The sequence below is a fragment of the Nothobranchius furzeri genome, chromosome 15 (assembly GCF_043380555.1).
Source record: "Nothobranchius furzeri strain GRZ-AD chromosome 15, NfurGRZ-RIMD1, whole genome shotgun sequence".
NCBI classification, from domain to species: Eukaryota; Metazoa; Chordata; class Actinopteri; order Cyprinodontiformes; family Nothobranchiidae; genus Nothobranchius; species Nothobranchius furzeri.
Genome location: NC_091755.1, coordinates 60,002,655 through 60,024,680, shown reverse-complemented (window position 1 = coordinate 60,024,680; position 22,026 = coordinate 60,002,655). Strand labels below are relative to the sequence as shown.

General features: G+C 40.6%; 2 protein-coding genes across 3 annotated transcripts in view; both read left to right on the top strand.

Moving 5' to 3' along the window:
- b4galt5 (UDP-Gal:betaGlcNAc beta 1,4- galactosyltransferase, polypeptide 5) overlaps nt 1-8,443 on the top strand; it is a 50,577-nt gene extending 42,134 nt beyond the window's left edge. For both annotated transcript variants that reach the window (XM_015968073.3, XM_070545066.1), the window contains exons 2-9: nt 2,897-3,016; nt 3,292-3,405; nt 3,766-3,893; nt 5,577-5,693; nt 5,833-6,020; nt 6,107-6,229; nt 6,610-6,711; nt 8,137-8,443. In XM_015968073.3, the coding sequence (XP_015823559.1) occupies nt 2,897-3,016; nt 3,292-3,405; nt 3,766-3,893; nt 5,577-5,693; nt 5,833-6,020; nt 6,107-6,229; nt 6,610-6,711; nt 8,137-8,284 (1,040 nt within the window). In that variant the 3' untranslated portion in view covers nt 8,285-8,443. The remainder of the gene's footprint in view (nt 1-2,896; nt 3,017-3,291; nt 3,406-3,765; nt 3,894-5,576; nt 5,694-5,832; nt 6,021-6,106; nt 6,230-6,609; nt 6,712-8,136) is intronic.
- Nucleotides 1-22,026, top strand: part of LOC139063350 (acidic proline-rich protein PRP25-like) — a 308,451-nt gene that overhangs the window by 90,225 nt on the left and 196,200 nt on the right. The window lies entirely within an intron of this gene.

Here is a 22,026-nt window from a genome sequence, read left to right as displayed (position 1 = left end):
GAACATGAAACAGCGCAAGAAGCGTCTCGCCTGGGCCAAGGACAAAAAGGACTGGACTGATGCTGAGTGGTCCAAAGTTATGTTTTCTGATGAAAGCAAGTTCTGCATTTCCTTTGGAAATCAAGGACCCAGAGTCTGGAGGAAGAGCGGAGAAGCACAGAATCCACGTTGCATGAGGTCCAGTGTAAAGTTTCCACCGTCAGTGATGGTGTGGGGTGCCATGTCATCTGCCGGTGTTGGCCCACTCTGTTTCCTGAGGTCCAGGGTCAATGCAGCCGTCTACCAGGAAGTTTTAGAGCACTTCATGCTTCCTGCTGCTGACCAACTTTATGGGGATGCAGACTTCACCTTTCAACAGGACTTGGCACCTGCACACAGTGCCAAAACCACCAGCACCTGGTTCAAGGACCATGGTATCCCTGTCCTTGATTGGCCAGCAAACTCGCCTGACCTTAACCCCATAGAAAATCTATGGGGTATTGTGAAGCGGAGGATGCAATACGCTAGACCCAACAATGCAGAGGAGCTGAAGACGACTATCAGAGCAACCTGGGCTCTCATAACACCTGAGCAGTGCCACAGACTGATCGAGTCCATGCCACGCCGCATTACTGCAGTTATTGAGGCAAAAGGAGCCCCGACTAAGTATTGAGTGCTATACATGCACATTCTTTTCATGTTCATTCTTTTCAGTTGGCCAACATTAGAGAAACAAACATTTTTTCATTGGCCTTTAGAATATTCTAATTTTCTGAGATACCAGATTTGATGTTTTCATTGGTTGTCACCTATAAATATCAAAATTAAACGTAATAAACATCGGAAATACATTGGTCTGTGTGCATTGCATGAATATAATGTACAAGTTTCACGTTTTGAATGGAATTACTGAAATATTTTCAACCTTTTGATGATATTCTAATTTACTGGCCAGCACCTGTATGTATGTATGTATGTATGTATGTATGTATGTATGTATGTATGTATGTATGGATGTATGTATGTATGGATGGATGGATGGATGGATGGATGGATGGATGGATGGATGGATGGATGGATGGATGGATGGATGGATGGATGGATGGATGGATGGATGGATGGATGGATGGATGGATGGATGGATGGATGGATGGATGGATGGATGGATGGATGGATGGATGGATGGATGGATGGATGGAAAGCGGATATGGATGGATGGAAAGCGGATATGGATGGATGGATGGATGGATGGATGATTAGCTCACAGGAGACATGTCAACCCCCCACTCACTGATGGTAAACTGTAGTTGTGTCTCTCCTTCCTTTGTTTTGAAAAGAGAAAATTTGACAGTCCGCCTGCTGGATATGAAATATGTTTCAGTAAAACCTTCTTTCCAAAATTACTGAAACAGTCTCTTTTGGGGTTTTCTTAATGTGAAAATATCACTATATGCTCACATACTGCACCTTTAAGTGACAGTGTGATGTCACACTGTGAGGCTTTTCAAATTCTGGCATTTCACTGTCTATTTTGTATCAAGGTAATATAGGAGACAGGTGTAGACCATTTTCATGTTCAGCCTGCATGAAAAACTCAGTGACAAATTATAATCAGAAATAATCATTAAAAAAATTTCAGTAAACTACTCCTTTAAAAAACAGACATTTTACAGTGCATATATATTTTAATGCATGCTTTCTTTGGAGGGGCTGCATGGTGACATAGTAGCACTGTTGCCTTGCAACAAGAAGGTCGCAGGTTCTAATTCTAGATGTGAGCTTTCTCCACTGAGTTAGCATGTTCTCCCACAGACACAAAAACATACATGTTAGGTTAACTGGCAACCCTAAATGTTCCCTAAGTTTGAGTGTGTGTGTGAGGATGGTTGTTTGTCACTGTGCGACCTTGTGATGGACTAGTGATGAGTCTGGGGTGTCCCAGGCTTCTCAATGTTGTTGTCAATGTTGGAAATGAGCACCAGCTCTCCACAACCCCTTCCAAAGAAAAGCATTTAGGAAAAGAAGTGAGAGGAGTGACTTTCAGTGGAATTTACATTTGGTTTGTGTGTGTGCGTGTGTGTGTGTGTGTGGTTTGTGGTTCACTGGTTAGTTTACAGCCCATCTGTTGACTCACTTAGAACACACATCCTCCCATTGTTCCATTGCACTGCTGCTGCATGGTAGGTTAACTTTTCAGTTGGCATTTTTTAGGTCAGACCGCACAGAGCTGAATTTCCTCTTAAGGTGTTCTGATAAAATGTCACCTACGAAAACGGCTATCAGAGTGATTGTCCATAGAATGGCATGCAGTCGGATACACAAGATACTCTGGATGTGGAAAATGAAAAGCACAACAGTTTTATTTTTTTATTGTGGGGTTTAAAAATGGAAATGCACTAAAAAAGCTTTTACTGCCTCCTCCTTTGACTCAGCCTCTTTTATGCTTTCTTTTATGCACTCATTCTATTTCCACTCTTTTATTTTTTTTCTTTCCCCCATTACAAGTAAATGTGTCAGAAATAATAGTCCATTATTGACAGAGCAGTAGCTAATGACTGGAGCTGCTAGTGCATCTTAAGACAAAACAATGACATTATTATACTCCAAAACCAGTTGCCTCCTTTTCTCTAAGTTTATCTTGTTTTTGCTCAATCACAAATATATAATCTTCAAACAAAAAGATTATTGATGTGCGGTTAGTGAGTGTTCCTCATTAAATCGTTTGTGTACACTTTGTGACTAATTTCTAAGGAGACTCCGTCCATTGTAACCTGCTTCCTTAAACATTGGTATGTGCCAAGATTGTTCTTTAATAGCTGAAGAAGATTTTAAAAAGTCATTTTTAAATGTATTTAGGTATTTATGAACTCTTTTCTGCATATTCTCATTTCTGTTTTGTTCTTTCCTTTCTTCACAGTGAATGAGTATGTTTTCATGGTTCAGGCCAGGGGCATCCAGATCAGAGAGAACGTGAAGAACATTGGAGCTCAGGTTCTAGAGCAAGTGGTGAGGGGGGCCTACAGCATCAATGGGACAGGTGAAAACACAATCATGCACACATCCAAAACATCTTAGGAGTTCTTAGTCTTTCTCATAAGTATGGATTCAATTACGTCTGTTGATTGAGTATTTGAAAATAAAAATAAAAGCTAGAGGTTGGAGCTGTCCCAGATTTACAGTTCGTGCATGTGTTTCAGGAATGCGTGCACGCTTCTAGAGAAAAGAAATGATACATTCAGCTTCTGTAGAAAGACATTAAAATTAAACCTGACTTGTGAGTGATGTGTTTATACTTGTTCATTGTAACTCCAGATTATTCCTATGACTTCAACTTCAGCGAGAGTGACGCCCCTCCCACGACATACCTCCCTGAGGGTTTCACATACCTCCCCTCGCAGGTTTGCCCTGAGAAGCTGCCCTCAATGAGTAAGTCCGACAGTCATTCGCGTGTTTGGGGGGGTCTGTTATCTAATCCTTGCACCGTCTTTATTTTAATACTGAAACAATATTATGATTCTCTTGGTGTGTACAGTATTTGTTGTTGTAATGAGTTGACAGATGGTTCAGAACACACATTTATTCCAGTTTGGACTGATGATGCATGCAAATGTGTTGTAACAGCTCAACTTGGGTGTCCCTGATTTGACATTTTCTCTGTCGTATTTCCTTCGCCTTCTTCTCCTTTTTCCCTTTTCTTCTTCTCCTTCCTTCTCATCGCCGTGGACTTTTCTGTCCTTATAAAATCTCTGACTTGTGTATCGCTTTTTCTTCTGTGTCCACACTCAGAGGGCAGATTGGAGGTGAACATGACTGAAATATCTCTGGAGGAGGTCGAAAGGTTTTCGCTGGAGCGAGAGCCTAGCATGGCCCCAGGAGGCTTCTGGAAGCCCACAGACTGTTTACCTCGTTGGAAGGTAAGTGTGTAGTGACGCTGTCAAGAGGAGAGTGGGCTGACGAGCCTGAGCAGCCTGGCCAGTAGGGTAACCGACGCATTATCCCTCCATATAGGCTGCAAAATGGTACAAAAGACCTTTAGCTAATAGTAAAATGCCTCATAGGAGAGATTTGGAGAAGCAATGTGCATTTTTCCTGTAAAGTCCAGACTGACTCTGTGGAGTGGGTTTATGCTCTGGCAGAAGTCAGATGGAATTGAGTTTCAACCACCTCTGTATTAGAGGTTGACCAATTTTTTTTTTTTTTTTTTTTTTTTTTTTTTTTTTTTGCCGATACCAATAGGTGGCCGATTAGTGCTGATGATCTTTTGGGCTGATTTTCATGTTCGATATCTAGACGTCTTCCTCTCGTGCTATGAAGTGACTAACGACATCAGTTGATTCACAAAACTTCTGAAGCTGAATCAGCTTGTGAAGACCGAGTTTAACCAACTGTTACATCTTAATTTTGTGAACTGCTCAGTGTTAAAATCAGACATCTAACTGAATTTATTCAAATAAATTAGTAAACATATTAAATTTTAAAAACTGGTAAATAAAAATAAATTTTAGTTGGGGAAAAAAAAGTTTTGACCATTTATTAAGCAGATGTTTTTCAGGAATGTAAATATGCATTAAAATAAAATTCTGCAGTAACACCAGGCTGTCCAGTGATGTGCCTGGCTTTAAATCAGATTTACTAAGGAGGTATATCTGCCGATGCATAAAAAATGATAAATATCGGCCCGATATATCGGCTTACTGACATATCGGTCTACTTCTTCTCTGTGTGTTAGTTTGAACTATTGAATTACATCACATTACACTGATCTGCTTTTCAGTTTTTTCTGATGATGCAACACATATGTTTATAAAAAAGGGTATTTCAGTCATCTAGGGAAGTATGAAACCAGGAAAGATCTGCATTAGATTCATTTATGTACTCTTAAAGCTTTATTATGATGTCATATTAATTCTTTAACGTGGAATGTGGGTATCTTCTCGTAAATCTCTTGGTACCACTTGTTATGACATTATTAACAAACAATCATCCAAGATTACAAGCATCATTTCAGACATAACATAAAATGCTAACTCTTATTGAAGGGTGTGGTCTAAGATTTAGCAGCTCCTTCATTAGTTGCTGACATAGTGGAGGAGACTTTTTTTGAAGAAGCTAACAAAGCACATCTATCGGATGGTGTTCGATGCATCTATATGTCTGCACTATTCCACCAAAGCAAATTCCTGGTAACGTGAGTCTTACTCACGTACTCGGCAATAATAAATAATAATCTGCTTTTCTTCTCCTAATGCATTTTGACATTTTTTTTTATGTCATTGCTTGACAGACAGGTCTTTGTTGGTTATTTTCTTAGGTGACTTATAAGCATTTGTGTGTGTTTCCCACAAATATCTTGGACCTAATGATTCATGTCAGATTTAATAAGCCTGTCGTTAAGTTTTTTGTTCCGAGTTTTTATACAAACGCTGTTACCCACGTTTTCCTTTTTACCTCCTGCTAATAGATCAGCTCTCAGAAACACACGCTTTGAACCACGCACATCAAGCTGCTCCATGACTCGGCGGGCGTCCTTTGTGTATTTCTACATATTTATTTCAAAATTTAATTGATGTCTGTTGTGTTCTAATTTGCATTCCCAGGTGGCGATTCTGGTTCCATTCAGGAACCGACATGAACACTTGCCCATCCTCTTGAGACACCTGGTGCCTGTGCTGCAGAAGCAGAGACTCCAGTTTGCCTTTTATGTCATAGAGCAGGTATGTCCACACCCGTTTGTGCCCCAGGCGGAAAAATCACCGGTTTCACACGAGCAAATGAGTTTTGATGGATACAAATATTGATAGGAACAGTCTACTGAAATTAAATCACCCAAAAATCTTTTTATCTCCTGTTTAGGGGGGTACGGAACCATTTAACCGAGCCATGTTGTTCAACGTGGGCTTCAAGGAGGCCATGAAAGATTTGGACTGGGACTGTCTGATTTTCCACGATGTAGACCACCTCATGGAGAACGACAGGAACTACTACGGCTGCACAGACATGCCCAGACATTTTGCAGTTAAACTCGATAAGTACTCCTACATGTGAGTGCTGGTTCTATGTCCCTATAAAGTTACTATAAACTGATTTTTCACATGAAATGACTCCGGTGCCTGTAACTCCCTACCAGGCTTCCATACAATGAGTTCTTTGGTGGTGTCAGTGGCCTCATGGTGAAGCAGTTCAAAAAGATCAATGGATTTCCTAATGCATTCTGGGGCTGGGGAGGCGAGGACGACGACCTCTGGAACAGGTGAGGAAAAACACAAACACACCCAGGAACACAGATAAGCCACGCGATGGAACTGCTGCACGAGGGTGACGCCATTTGTTGGCTTTAGGTGTGTTTGCCAGATAAATTGGTACATAGCAGCCTTTTGTGACTGTTGTTTACTTTCCTGTGTTTGTCTTTGCCTTGCTGCATTCCCCCACCTATACAGGTCTCAGCCACCTGCACACATACTGGATTTTTAATATAGACTTCCACAGTATTATATGTGCATCTCTTTATACCTGTGGTATAGAGTCCTGCCTGCTTCTAGTGTCATGTTACAGCTTCATCCATTACAACTATACCTCTCCTGCTTGATTGTGTACATTGTGGATTAAAAAGCATTAAATGTGTTTGTACAGGGTGCAGTTTGCTAATTACACCGTAAGTAGACCGCAAGGAGACCAGGGACGCTACATGTCCATTCCCCACCATCATCGTGGGGAAGCCCAGTTCCTGGGAAGGTTAGTGTCCTCTCACCTACACACACACGTACACCTACACACACACACACACACACACACACACACACACACACACACACACACACACACACACACACACACACACATACACACACACACCAGCGTTTGGCTAAAGGAGTGAGTTGATCATTTCAATGAGGCTTAGGCTCATGTGATGTAAGCCAGTCACATGAAAAGCGAGAGTGGTGACTTTGAGAATTTCAGCTCTTTTAAAGACTTTTCATGTGATGTGTCTGAAAGCTTCAGGGGCGGATTCTTAGGTGATTTAAAACCACCCAAGGAAGTCATGCTGCTTTGATTTGTCAATGAGAGTCATTAAAACATTCATAATTGGTTTAAAAGTGTTAGTTGACTCAAGATAAAGCTGATAAAAGCTTATTTGAACTCGTCCTGATGGGAGAAAAAAATAAAGCAAGACTAATGATTACATGTATAATTTTTTTTTCTTTTGTCAAAATCAAGAGTGCATGGTATCGCTCACAATATTTGCCAGGTTTTTATGAAACTTGTTCCACCACATAGTGCCTCCGTGTTTATGAATGCTCGTGTGCTTTTGTCTACTCCTCAGGACCATTCTCTGAAGCGTTTAAGCATTTAGCTCCCTTCGCTGCATGCTTTCAAAACACCCCCCAGTTTTAGTCCTTTTGATGAATAATGATGTTTTGGGATGTTTCTATATTCTCGTGTTTTTGTGCACGAAAGCTACACCATGAAATCCCCGGGTTATCATCAGAAGTGTGCCATGTTGTGGAAGAAGATTGTGCAATTTCTGACATTTCTAGGAATAAAAACATCTTATCGTGTCACCACGACTGTGATCCGATGTCAAGAGAAGTGTCAAGCTTGCAGAGGAAAGGCAGTAAATGAATATGTCCCATCCAGGCCTCCACATGAGAGCTTGCAGTGTAATCAAAACATTTTTGGAGTTGATCTCAGGCCCATTTTCATAAGTAATCCCCCAATAACTGACAAGTGATGGTAACAGGTTTCTGACACAACTGATTTCAAACGACAGTGTTCTGAAATGTGTTTTTATTTATTTTTTCACAATTTTGTATGCCAGTGATGCAAGCCTTGGATCAGAAATGCATGTTTTAGATCATGAACACAGCTGAATTGTTTAATTTAGTGAAGAATCTCTCCTGTAGACACTAATGAAGGCTGGGGAGAGGGTTCAGCTGTTAGATGAAAGTGTTAGAAGGACAAACGCGCAGCGAGGAGATGCGTTTCATTTTCAGTTTGACCACAGAGGTTTAATAATGGACACTATGGGGTGCTAAAAGCAAGCAAAACTGCCAAGTGTGCCATTAAAGCTCAAGTTTCTTTTCAGGCCCACCTTATCCAACATCTAGTTGTCCTCTCTCTCTCTCCTCGTCTGATTGGTTTTCTTCTTTGTGCTTGCAGGTATACTCTTCTACGTCACTCAAAGGAGCGACAGAAAGTGGATGGTCTTAATAACCTAAACTACTTCCCGCTAGTCTCCAGAAGTCCCCTCTTCACCAACATCACAGTCAGCTTGAGCAGAAAGCTTGCACCCATAGCTGACTACTGACGCAGACAGAGCTGGACTGCTAAACACCTGGGAATCAAAGTCCTCTGGGACATCAGCCATATCTCACCAGTTGCAGCACTGCTTTAGGACTTTTTAGTTGACGATCTTTGCTCTTTGTTCATTAATTTTTTTGCTTTTGTTTTTGTTTGTATGCAAAAAGAAAAAAATGGAGACCCAAATTAGTACGTTTGATAAATCATATAAGAAAATAGGGATAAATGCTGCACTTATTTGTGCCACAGTTCATCACTTCTCATCTGGGCTCGTCTCCACATGCCTTTTGCACCATTTTGGCCTTCAGCATCCATTCCTCAAGGTTTTTTGTTTTGTTTGTTTTATTTTATTTATTTTTTTGTTCCGTAACATCATTCTTCTGACGACGATTAGCCGCCCTGCACTGTTGTGCTTGATTACTAAAAATAGGTGACGACACACACTGAAGTGCACGCTCACGCCGCACATGCACGCTTTTTACAAGAGTATGACTTAAATGTGCTGACATGATCCTGGGCTTGGATTGTCGTTTATTTAATTTATTATGGGTTTTATTTCATAAATGCAGTACAACCTGTGAAAACATTTGCATGGAAACATTAACCTTAGACCGCCACACAGCAACTTTGACCGAGTGGACTTCTTGCAGCTGGTTCTGCACAAGGTATGCCAAATCCACAAGTGAAGATAGTGGGAAAAGATGATATATTGTATGTGAAATAGTTTATTCTGAGTTGAAAAAATATTACTTCTTTGATCATCTCCTTATTTGTATTTTTTTTTTTCCATTGAACATACCATTTGAAGACTGTGATGTTTGTGTTTGCATTAGTCTCATTGAATGTTCTGGCTGCCTGCTATGGCTGTATGTTGGAGTGCATTGCTCATCCTGTTGGCAATAAGCTGTAGTATCACACAGCAGAAATTAGCCCTGACTTCCTTATTGTACAGATGCAATAGCATGGGTGCTAGCATACCCCCCATTGGACTACAGAGAAGGAGCGACTGTGTATGCAAATTTCACATTCAGTTTGGTTTTGCCTAAGCAAACGTGCCGCCTTTTTCAGAACTCACATGTTTGTTTGTTTGCCTGTGTGTGTGTGTGTGTGTGTGCGTGTGTTCCCTGTCTGCGCGCAACTGAGGGCGAGCTATGCAAATGGCCTGCACGAGGCTCGTCAGTGCAAGTTCGTCAGGGGTGACTTGCAGGAGACGCCGTCTCTAAACTCTGACTTTAGACCTCACTTTCTGCACAAGTCCAGGCCAGGAAGAGAGAAACGGTTGCAGGTTGTATTTTTAGATCTCACGTTTTCTTAATGGTTACTCGCCTTCATTTTTCTTTTTCTTATAATTTTTTATTTTATTTTTTTTTTTTGTATGAAAGATTTGGAGGTAGAGAATAACTGATTGCTGTCAATGGTGTTTACAGAAGTGTTTATTTCTAGTTTTTTTGGATTGTCTAGCGTTTGTATTGCTGTTATCCAGCTTCCTCCATCCAGGGTGCTGTGAATGTTGTATGTCCAACCACGGTATGGCTGCCTGTGTGTGTGTGTGTGTGTGTGTGTGTGCGCGCGTGCGCACGTGTGTGTGTGCGTGTGTGTGTGTGTGTGCGTGTGTTTCTTTTTAACTGACGTGTGTGCTTGCATAGAAAAAAAAAGACGTCAGGTGATGACCACTGATTAGCTTTATGTTCAGGCTTTGAGATTTTGATCTGGCTGATTTATTATGATTTTATTAGTCTTGTTTTTATAATTATTCCTGAGGCATGCAGCCTAACACTGTGCTTTAACACAGTCTGACAACCCTCTGGTATACACAGCAGCTCCTCTCTAATTTGTGTTTGACAGTGTTTTGATTACTGGGGAAAGCTCCCAGTACTTTAAGCATAGTTCCTTTTTTTTTGTGAATATCTATATCACACCGACGTACTCTCCTCACCGTCTGTCCTCTAGTCGTTGCAGCTACATAATTTCACACAAATCGCCTTGTATGCATTTCTTCAGACGTATGTTTAGGTAGACACGTGGATGATTGATTAATTTGTTGTGTTTCTACGATAAAATAAGAAGTTTAAAAAAAAGAGGCTGGACCTCGCTCTATTTATTTGATGGGATAATTTCCTTAATCATTCTTATTTTTCTTGCGGTTGACGTGATGACTTAGAAAGTGACTTCTGACAGACCGTTTTAGATGCACTGAAACATAGCTGTGTGTGTTCGTGTGGGATTGTGAGGCTCTGTTCTGCATTCCATTTTTTAGTTCTGATGCAGATTTCTTCTCCAGACGTGGTGTGACTTGAGCCAGCTGTGATGAAATGGAATGGTGCCTGTACTGTAGCCCCGCGTTATTAACCTCCTGAGCAGACATGTTGGAGGAGGCCATTTTGTGTGACAACCACAGGAAGAGCAAGACACAGTTAGATAAATGCTGATGGCCACTGGCTTCCACTGTTCACCTCTATCATAACTGATAATCAATGGTGCTGACCGGCCACTTTCACCATCGCAGAAGCTATAATTGTTTTACTTTTGTATGATAGCTTCCATTGATTCAACCCTCCAGGTGAAGCTTATTCATGTATATAAAGCTGAACTTCATTCCCTCGTGCAAAACGCGTGCTTCTATCCCAGCTAGTCACATGGGGAGGTGCCCAGTGGATGTCATGGACAGCAGCAGCAGTTTGTGTTAAGTTTTCTTTTCCATGTGTGTTTGAGTGAAATGGCTAAACCTCTCAGAGGTCTAACCATCCTCCATCTACATGTTCAAGCTTTTTTTTATTTTGTTTACCAGCGCTGATGAGAACAGCGCTGATCTGGTTATTTACAGCTGGCAGGTTTTCTTTCTGTTTCCCTACACATACATGATACACTGTAAATGATCTTTAAAGAAGAAAAAAAACTTGAATGCTTTAAATTAAAAGCTAGACGGACATGTAGTTAAAGCCAAATGGTTTTGGTATGAAGCGACAGTTCAGACTGTGAGCTAACCCCTCGATCTAAACTTGATGAGTTTTTTTTAGAGTCAGTATTAGGCTCCTCAAAGCACGAGCAGTCGCATCAGGTCACGTTTGAGAGCGTCGTTTTGTGACCAGCATTTGAAAGAGGGGTCAAATCTGTCAGCGCACACTCTGGTTTTCTACTCAAAGACAAAAAATATAACGGTAAATGATTTAGTTTAGAGTCCGTGACAACAGCATGAACATGGTCTAAAATCGGACCGGGACTGCTGCTCTAAAAAAATAAATAAAAAAGAGGCTTCATCTTATGGAAATCTGAACCTGTCCTGATTCATTCTGTGCCAGTTTAAATGAAGGGACCATTCTTCTGGGCATCTGACAAGACTGGCAGCCTTAAAGCTTTTTAATTTATTGCATAACTTTTTTTTCCACTTGTTTTTATTTTATTTTTTATATGCGGAAATATTTAAATTTGAAAAAAAGAGTGCATATCAAGATAATGATTATTGTAAATATTGTTGTTGTGTGTAGTGTTTTAGAAATTCTATTAAGGTCTTAAATCACTACAGATGCTAGCATAAAGAACAAGGCTTCGGGGAGGGGGGTTGGCTCGGGGTTTTACTGGTGCCATTTAAGTGCTTGTGGAGCTTACATAGTGACATCAATGTTTTTACATCACCGCTTCCAAGCACAAACTTTTTTTTTTAGTGTTTACTTTTTTTCTTCTTTTTCTTTGAGATACAAAAAAAGTTATTTTCCCATAAAGTTAAAAACCTCTCACAATCTCAGAGATGCATTTCCGAGACCCACCCCCACCCTCAATCCTTAACTTGCTGTGGCAGAATTAAGACCTCATGACGGAGTGGGAGAGGCGCTGTGATTTTCCAATGGACTTCCTTGTTTCCTGCGTCTCTGACAACACTTCGAGGTGGGGGTTGGGGTTGGAGGGTACGGTGGAGGTCATGGGAAAGCACCGCAACATAAATTTTTAGCCAAACAAAATAAGTTTTATGTTGCAAGACAACAAAAGGCACCCAAACCAGCGACGCAATCCACTCCAAAATCTTCAATTATTTTTTTTATGAAATTTACCAATTAAAAGAAAATAGGGCACAGATAGCTAAATTTAAATATTTATTTGATCACAAGGAGAGGGGAAAAAATTCTCCTGAAATTGAAGCCATTCGAAGCCACTTGTCCAAACTTGATGTCAGCCTTATGTGGATCTGTTTGTGTATTGGCATATTATCTTTTGATTATTACAATTTGTATGATGGAGATTTTCTTTTTTACCATCATTGTTATTGTCAGTACACCAATAAAATGAAACTTGTAAAGATCAATGTCTGTTTGCAATTTCTGTTTTCAAATCGTGCTTCATTAATCACACAAACAGCATAAACAGACCACAGTTCAGCCATAAACTGACAATTCTATAGCTCAAATAAGAGAAATAAAATGATTTTTTAATCTATGTTTTGCTACAGCATACGTGGATGATGGGTGACAAAAGTAGGGGGAATTTCATTACTTAATGTGCTACTGGACTTCGTTAGAATCTGTAAAATAGATGTTGGCATCTTTGATTTGATTTAGTTTGCATGATGACAAAGATGCTCTATGCTGCATTTAGAGACATAAACAGCATCTCGTACTCACTAAAAGACTAAACAGAAGTGTATTGTCTGTTTTTGGCTCCAAGAGCGAGCTTGTGCCTCTTGCAATTCAGTTTCTAATAAAATTCCAATATCTTGGGACCAGATTCCTCTGGGTTTGTGAACTCTCTCTTAATTGTCCTCTTCTCGGCTCTCATCTCCAACTGCCTTCTCTGAGACGTTGCCCAGCACACATCCGGAACCCCAAGACAAAGATGATGCTTGTTCCGATCCTGGCTGCAGTCACCGTCACTCTGAGAAGAAAATCAAATGCAAAATGAAATGCTTTTGCAGGAGTTCACTTGAGATTCATTGAATCAGAACAGCTGCGGGCATTTAGCACATTATATGTGCTTTTCTGCTGGTTAAAAGAAGTGACAGCTAATGATTTAATTATGCTTTTAGAACAGAAAATGCTATGTGGCAGGGAAAGGACACGCTACTTTTAGTGTGTTACACATCATTTCTGCAACATCTCTCACTGTGGCTTACGATAAAAGGAAGATGACTTCTTATTATGATGCATTTTGCAAATTGTCCTTTTTGTTGTCACCAAAACCGCTGCAGCTTCTGACCTGAGCCTTAACAGTAGCTGCAGTGTGAGCGTGAAAGGAGCCCGGCTGGCACAGCATCATCCTAATGGAGTCTGAGAAACACAAGGCTATGGTATGCTAACACCAGTGTCACTTAGCTGGCAGATGCACATAAAGGGCAGCTCTTAAGATCTCAAGAGTTCTGCTGGCATGTGTGGAACACAGACACACATCCATTATGAATCATCCATATGCATCCCTTGAGTGTTGTGCCACTCAAAAGGCTTTGATGTCATCTGTGGTGCATCACTTGAGTTTTTGTTTCAAGGCAGGCCTCCCTACTGGGCATCTTAATCTGCATCCAAAATGTGTCTAAATAACTGAAAATTTTCACATTCTTCTGGTGTAGATGATCCATGTCACACGTGTTCCTCTAAGATGTAGATATGGTTTTCTTGTGTTTGTCTAAACAAGAAGAGCAACCTCCGATCGTCTTTAGCTCTTTAAAACACTGAGCTTCAACTTTGTGAGCTATTCAAAACTGTGTTCAACTATTTACAGCTTATCTGTATTTTCAAACAGTCCATTAATCTTTACTGAAAAGCTCTACCTTTAGGGTGTTGGATGGCTTCTTTACACCTTTTTTGCTTCTGGTCCTAAGAACATTTGTCCTGGATTTAAAGTAAAAGTGAGCAATTTCCTGCTCCCCCGCCCTACTGATTGAAAGTGGAATTACAACTGTCATGCACAACCATACTATGCTGCCTGCTATAGCTTGCACTAACAATGAGCTAACACTAACATGTGCAAACTAATACTAAAACAGGTTATGAAGTAAAAAGTTCCGGTATATATATATATATATATATATATATATATATATATATATATATATAACTTACAAGTCTAGAAGCAACAAAGCCAGGTCACTATCAGTCTGATTTTGTAGCCTCCTTCAGCTACCTCCAATCCAATCCAATCCAATTTTATTTATAAAGCGCATTCACAAGGCATTACAACCAAACAAGGCGCTGTACACTAAAAATGTTGGTTAATTAAACAGGCGTTATATAAACATGTCAAACACAGATAAAAGATAAAAAGGAAATACAACAAAATTCCCAAAAATAAACAGCTAAAAATCATTAAGACACAGGGTGAAGTAAAAATAGGAAAAAAAAAAAAAAACATTTTACAAAGAACCTCAATAATACGGAAGTCGATAATTGTGGAGTCAGTTTATAAACAGTGCAGATGTCAGTGAGGTTCATAATTATGTTGTATAAGCTAGGTTGAAGTAGTGAGTTTTCAGGCGTGATTTAAAAATGCTAGCTGTTGGTGCTAGCCTCACTAGCAGTGGTAATGCGTTCCACAGCTTCGGTGCACAGACAGAGAAAGCCCTCTCTCCACGGCTTTTTAAACGTGCATTGGGAACAGCTAGGAGGAGCTTATCTTCAGACCTGAGAGCACGTGGCAGGTTGTAGTAATGGACAAGTTCACACAGATATGGAGGAGCTTGATGGTTCAAGGATTTGTAAGTGAGAAGCATAATTTTGAAGTTTATCCTGAACTGCACGGGCAACCAGTGGAGAGATTTCAGAATTGGAGAAATGTGTTGTCGTCTGTCAGCTCCAGTCAGCAACCTAGCTGCTGAATTCTGGACCAGCTGAAGTCTAGAGAGAGCTGCTTTACTGATGCCATATAAGCAGGAGTTGGAGTAATCCAGCCTTGAGGTGATAAAAGTGTGGACCACCGATTTCAGAAGACGTACACTCAGGATGTGCTTTAGTTTTGAGATGCGTCTTAGTTGGTAAAAACATGATTTAACTGTGTTATTGACCTGGGCATCCATCTTCAGAGCCTGGTCCATTTTTACTCCGAGGTTGGAGATTACAGAGGATACATTAGGTGAGAGATAGTTGAGGTCAGGTTGTTGAGTTGCCGTGATACTGTTAGGACTGAAAACGATTAAGTCAGTTTTGGAGTCATTGAGATGGAGGAAGTTGTCAGCTAGCCATTGCTTGACCTCAAACCTCTACTACTAGAGGTTTGAGGTTTGAGGTGTCTACTACCTCAAACTAGTGTAGGCCACGCCAATGCTCCCTCCGGTTTTAGCTCAGTGCTCCACCTCTTTTTACTTCCAGGCTTCGCCATGATGCCAGTAGAAAAAGCAAACTTCTTTTTCTTGTGATTTTTACAATCGACAAGCTGAAAACGCTAAGTACTAGCATTACAGCTAACAGCCATAAAGCATGTTAAGAGAACCCCGTGAAACACCTACGCGCTCCACAAAACTATCAAGTGCAAATTTTGATCATCAGAGGACTGCAGGGTGGTGTCAAATATGAAACTGGTCAAGTTTCTAACCCAACAATCACTGAGATCGATTTTAAAGCTCTAGCTTCAAGTTTAAAAAACTACCTGTTGTTACTTTAACGTCTGGGATTTGTTATGGGTCTTTTACAAAAATAGTTTGAATAATTTCTAGGGTTTCTTCTAAACCAATAGGAGTGAATTTACAGTTTAACCTCAGATTAGACATGAATAAAAAAAAACATTCTCTGAGAGGAACTCCTGAACCATACAAAAACAAATGGACGAAGAACAACAGTTTTTCCAGCTACACAGAGTACCATGTCCTGAGGCTTAAGGGATGACTAGATGGTTCAGGCAACACAATCATGTCTGAACTTTGGGTCGGATGTCCAGGAAACTCCCCAGACCTTAAACCCATGGAGAACTTTTTTTCAATCCTCAAAAAATGAGAGGAAAAAGATCAACAACATTCCCAAGCAAACCGCAGAGTTCTGGAAAAGAAGCACCTGTACTCCAAACATACTCTTCAAATATACTGTCATATTGCATATTGTAATCGTCACAAGAAAGCATTTGAAACTGGTGAAATATTTTTAAATATAATCCAGTAAGCAAAAGGGCAAAAACAATGAAACTGTAATAAAACTGGACTCTTTAATCATGTTTATTTATATATTGACCGAATGCTCCTTTAGACCTGGTGGCACATTCATTTACAGATAGAAATCTACATTTCCATCTGGAACAAGAGTTGGAAACTGTTGGTTTTCTTGTTCAATATGAACCATTAGACTAGGTAAGGTAGGCGATTGTGAGGTCTTTTCATGAACCCTTAACTGCAAAAGAATAAAAGCTTTTATTATAACAAAATAAACACATGAAAATAACAAACAAGCCCTGATTTCCACTTCTGGTCAAATCTGATTGGTTCACTAAATTAAATGTTTTCTAACTGTAGTAATCAAGACAGAAATCCATATTTATTGTTGATAATTTATTATTTTGCTGATATTTTAATGGCTAGAGATGCCTATTTATTTGCTCTTGAGCGCATTGTTTTCCTTTTCAAAGGGTTACATTTTCAGTTTTAAATTTCAGCATTGGTCATTCAAAAGCATTTAAAAATGTTCACAAACTTTCAAAGGTTTGCTTGAAATCAGAGTTGACATCACAAAATCAGGGCCGGTGCTTTCTTATCCAGTCCGATCCCATGAGAGTAATAAGGAGAAGCAGTGCCTCCTGGGAGAGTGTGTGCTTGTGTGTAATTGTGTGAAAACACTATGCAGAAGAGGAGAGAAAGCAACAGAACTCACGAGGGGAAGTCACATGAATGTTGATGTTTTCATATTTATTTTTAAACACTCCACACCTTTTTTTTCTGCTTCTCTCTCATCATCCCATCATCACATGTGCCACATCTTCCCCAGGTCACCAACAGGACAATCCTTTGAGGGATTCTGCTTCCTGAGACTTAGCAGACAATCCAGCTGCTGCCAGGCCCCGGGGTGTGGACCTTCACTGCTGCAGTTTGTCCGTTTTTAGCTCACACGTGTGTGGAAGTTAGCAGGATTGTGTTTTATTTGAAGCTCCTGTTGTGGCTTATCATGTCAGGATATGCTGCATACTTCTGAGGAACAGGGAGGCTGTAAACACATCTTCACCCACCGCCAACATTATTTATCCTGCTCGACACGTCTCTGTGTCCATCCCCTGTGCCCTGTCTGCCCCGCGCTTGTCGCATCCTTGTCTATCAGCTCCAGTATTTGTCGTCAGCGAGTCAGGCCCAATTCTCTCAGCTAGCCTCGCTCTCAGCTGAGTGTCACAACACTGCTCGCTTAGCTCGCTTAGTGTCCTTCTGACTGTGTCTGCTTACACCATCTCAACTGGACTTCTTTTCACGTGCATCTTTCTACTGCTCCTCCTTCATGTGCTGCTATAGTTGTTACTCTTCCTGCAAATAAATGAAACAAAATAAAAATCAGAGATGTGTCACTAGAATTAAAAGCATATTTATGTCAGATAGGTTTACTGGATATTATTATTATTGAGTAATAGTGAAATTATATTACTTAACATCAGTACTCAGAGATTTACATCAGCAGATGCCAAAGTTGCTCTATTTAGTGGTAATTAAAAAAAATTATATCACGTTTATCAAATTAGAAATTGTAATGAATAATACAGAGCTGCTGATAATGAAGAGTGTGCAGCTGACCTATGTGTTTAGTGTGTAAAAAAATAAGTGTTGATGTTTGGAAGTGGAATCAAGGCAAAATATCTCTAGCTGCCAGGCTTCAGATTTTGGGAGCATATTTGAAAAATACATTATTTTAAGTGTGTCTTTGGCCGCCACTGTGTTTTACCCTCATTCTGCCACCGAGTGCTGACTGTCTTAAACACGGTCTGTTACAAAACACGTGTCTTCCTATAGAAGGGACGGAAGTACACCATTCAGGTGGCAAAAAATATATAAGGAAATACTCGCAAAATGGAATGCAATCAAATAATTTTATTTAGAAAATGTTGTTTGTTTTTGTCTCTCATGTTGTTTTTGTGAAAATAATTAAATGCAAAACCCTACCTGAATACACAGTGCTGAAAATTTAGGCAGGTATGGGGACAGATATTCCAAAGTAAAAATGAGTTAAATTAATATTGTTTATGTTTATATATGTAAAACACAACATGGAGAATCAGATCTATGTCAAAAACGACATGACAATTTTTACAACTTTCCAAAAAACTTGGGGAATTACCTGCAGATCTTCTGTGAAGATTGGATGAGATTAATAATAAGGGATGATGGTGGAAGAAGGGTTAAATGCCGGTCTAATAACCGGACGGTTGTGGGATTGAGTCCTGCTCAGGCTGTCCAAGTCGTGTTGTTCTTGGGCAAGACACTTAAACCTGATTAATTGGTGGTGGTGATCGGAGGGACCGGTGGCGCCTGTGCTCAGCAGCCATGCCTCTGTCAGAGTGCCCCAGAGCAGCTGTGTCTACATTGTAGCTCCTCACCACCAGGGTTGTAAAGCGCCTTGGGGGTTGTAGAACCCTAAAAGGTGCTATATCTAATACAGGGCATTTACAATAATAATAATAATAATAATAACAATAATCATCATCATCATAGTATTAGTAATATTTTTGTGTCTCTTCATGTAATCCGAGATAAAAGTGCTGAAATCAGAGTTTAAAGCGGGCCACTTCATCACTCCTAGGACTCTTTGTTCTTTCTGCCAAAGATGGATGTTCATGGCTGAATCTTTTGGGTTATTGTCCTGCTGCAGGTCAAACTGGGATACGGTTGGATGTTTTCCTGATGGTACCTATTTGTATTTTTCAGCAGCGAGGACACCATTACTCCTGATTGGCTTCAAACATATGAACCTCCACCATGCTTTACTGTAGACACTCAGTCTTAAACCACTCCCCAGCCCTTTGATGAAAAAAGCTATTCTGAGTTAGCTGTATTTGTACAGCGCCTTCTTAAGGTTCTATGAGTCCCCAAGGCGCTTCACAACACAATCAGTCATTCACTCATTCACACACACATTCACACGCTGGTGGGGATGAGCTACGATGTAGCTACAGCTGCCCTGGGGCGCACTGACAGAGGCGAGGCTGCTGAGCACTGGCGCCACCAGTCCCTCCGACCACCGCCAACAGGCAATGCGGGTTAAGTGTCTTCCCCAAGGACACAACAGCAGAATTCTCTGGTCGGAGCCGCGGCCAAACCTGCAAAACACAAAACAGACCCGAAATAGTTATTTTTAAATGAATGGGAGGTAATACAAGTCAATATTTGTTACCACATTTTAAAATGAGCATAAAAATAAAAGGATTTATTAACTGAAAAGCCAACCACAAAACTCTGTAGAGGTAGGATGAATATGACAATGAGTCACTGTGTCAGACACAGAGGTGGTGTTGGAAAAGTTATTTGGCGCAAGTCCAATAAAAAATGAAGAGTGAGGGAGCACACTGGATACGTGTCTAGTAAAGGAGCACAGAAGGTGGCAGCATTTCCTCTACAGTAAATCCACACATTTATGGTGAAGGTGAGTTTGGGTTCTCTTTCTTTCGTTTAAAAGGCTTTCCAAAGAGGAGGTTTGTTTAATCTTAAAAATCATGTATCCATCATTTGGCAGTGTTTTCAAACGCAGTCTGAATATGAAATGGTAAGTTGAATTCTAACAGTTTCATAGTAAAAGTGAAACATGTTTACCGGTAATAGTGTGGATCGTGCCTGAGATGAAAATGTTTAATAAAAATTAAATCAGTTGAACGAACATGTTTCAGGAGTCCTGGTTCCGTATGTTTGAGCAGTACACTGCTCTGTGTCCCGTTACAGTTTTTCTATTTTTATATTTGCTCGTGACCTCCACCTTCCCCATTCGTTCTGTTCTGCCTTCAGCACTTTTATTTTTATGTCAGGTCTCTGGCTTTCTTTTTGCTAAAATTACTTCATCCCGTTCTGGCTGGAGTGAGATGTTGTCTTTACAAACTATGTGCTGACTCTGTGCAGAAGACCTGCTGACGGAGCGTCCGGCGTGCAAGATCAACTAAATTTTACAGCTCATTTCCCACAGCTCCATTCATTGTTATTAAGTTCCAGTTTGTGTCTGACTCTGCAAACACTTCTATCTCTTGCACGGTTTCTGCTAATGATCTCATTCAGTCATCTGACTTCATATAACCACAGACTTGTGAGCTGGTGTTTTTTTGTGAGACAGCCAATTTGGAAGGATTTCATTAAATCCAAACCATTGCCTTTGTGCATTCATTTAGCCAAATCTGAGCCGGCTGTGCAGTCGCTCCTCACATTCCTCTGACCTGTTTGCTGCACATGTTTATTAATGATGTACTTCTGGTCTCAATTACACACTGACAAGCTCTTCATAAATGACAGGTGCTGCCTGAATGCTGATATCATGTGAAATCTGTGCTAAGTGCAGCCTGGAAATTAGGTTTGTTATTCTTTTAAACGTGTTTAAGCTCCTGGTTCTGTGGTAACAGTCACTAAATGAATGTATGATGAAGCTTATTTTAACCCTGTCTGTGCCAAACCCATCCTAGGTCAATGCTTGGGTTAGTTCTTTTTTGTGAGTGAGCAGTGTTTTTTTTAACAAATTATTTAAAAATTTTTAAATAAATTAAAATATAAAATCCCAGCAGGTAGCCTAGAACAGTCAATAGTAATCCCACATGATCTGTTTTCTATTGTACACCGGTTGTTTCAACTGTAGGCTGCACGTAAATGGGCAGAGTTACTCACCCTGTGTTGACACATGTTGGCTTTGGGGAGTGAAGAGACCCACCCAATATGGCGGTGATGCTGTTACACTCTCCAGTGACCAGTGGGGCGTTAACATATTTATGTCTATGGAAAAAAAGATTAGATGCGCCCGAATCAGGAAGTACAAGTCAGCTAGAGGAGAAAGTAGCTTCAGACGGCAGGTTTTGGACTCTTATTTTCTGATATGTGTACATCTTGCCTCGGATCGGCTAAATGCAACACAACTCTACCACTGACTCTGTGTGCTTTGCATGGTATATGCTTTATTTCCACAAATAACACAAGCCTGGAAGAGTTCTGCCGTGTGGTGGAGTTCCTAATGCTGACAGTTAGCTTCTAATAGCTGAGACGTTCTCTGCAGCTTCCTGGACTCTAAACCAACAACAGCCTTCCCCATTGTGGGCGACAGTGGCACTGGAGTTAGGTGCTCGCACCATAATCGGAAGGTTGCAGGTTCGAGTCCCGCTCAGTCTGTCGCTGTCGTTGTGTCCTTGGGCAAGACACTTAACCCACGTTGCCTGCTGGTGGTGGTCGGAGGGACCTGTGGCGCCAGTGCTCGGCAGCCTCGCCTCTGTCAGCTGCATCCCAGGGCAGCTGTGGCTACATTGTAGCTCATTCCCACCAGTGTGTGAATGGGTGAATGACTGATTGTGTTGTAAAGCGCCTTGGGAGGTTCCAGGCCTCCAGAAGGCGCTATATCGAATACAGGCCGTTTACCATTGCAAGTTAAGGTGGGTGAGTTCATGAGTGTTAATGACAGTGTGACGTAGATCTGTCAGGATTTTCAAATCCTAGCGCTTCACTATTTCTTTTTTCATTCAGAAGCTAATGCAGGAGATAGGTGTAGGAGACTATTTTAATGTTCAGCTTGCATGGAAAAGTCAGAGTGACTAATTAGAATAAAAAACAATTATTAAAAATGGTTTTTCAGTGAACCACACCTTTGAGATACATGCTTTTTGACCCATTTCATGTATAGCTATTAAATTGTTGGT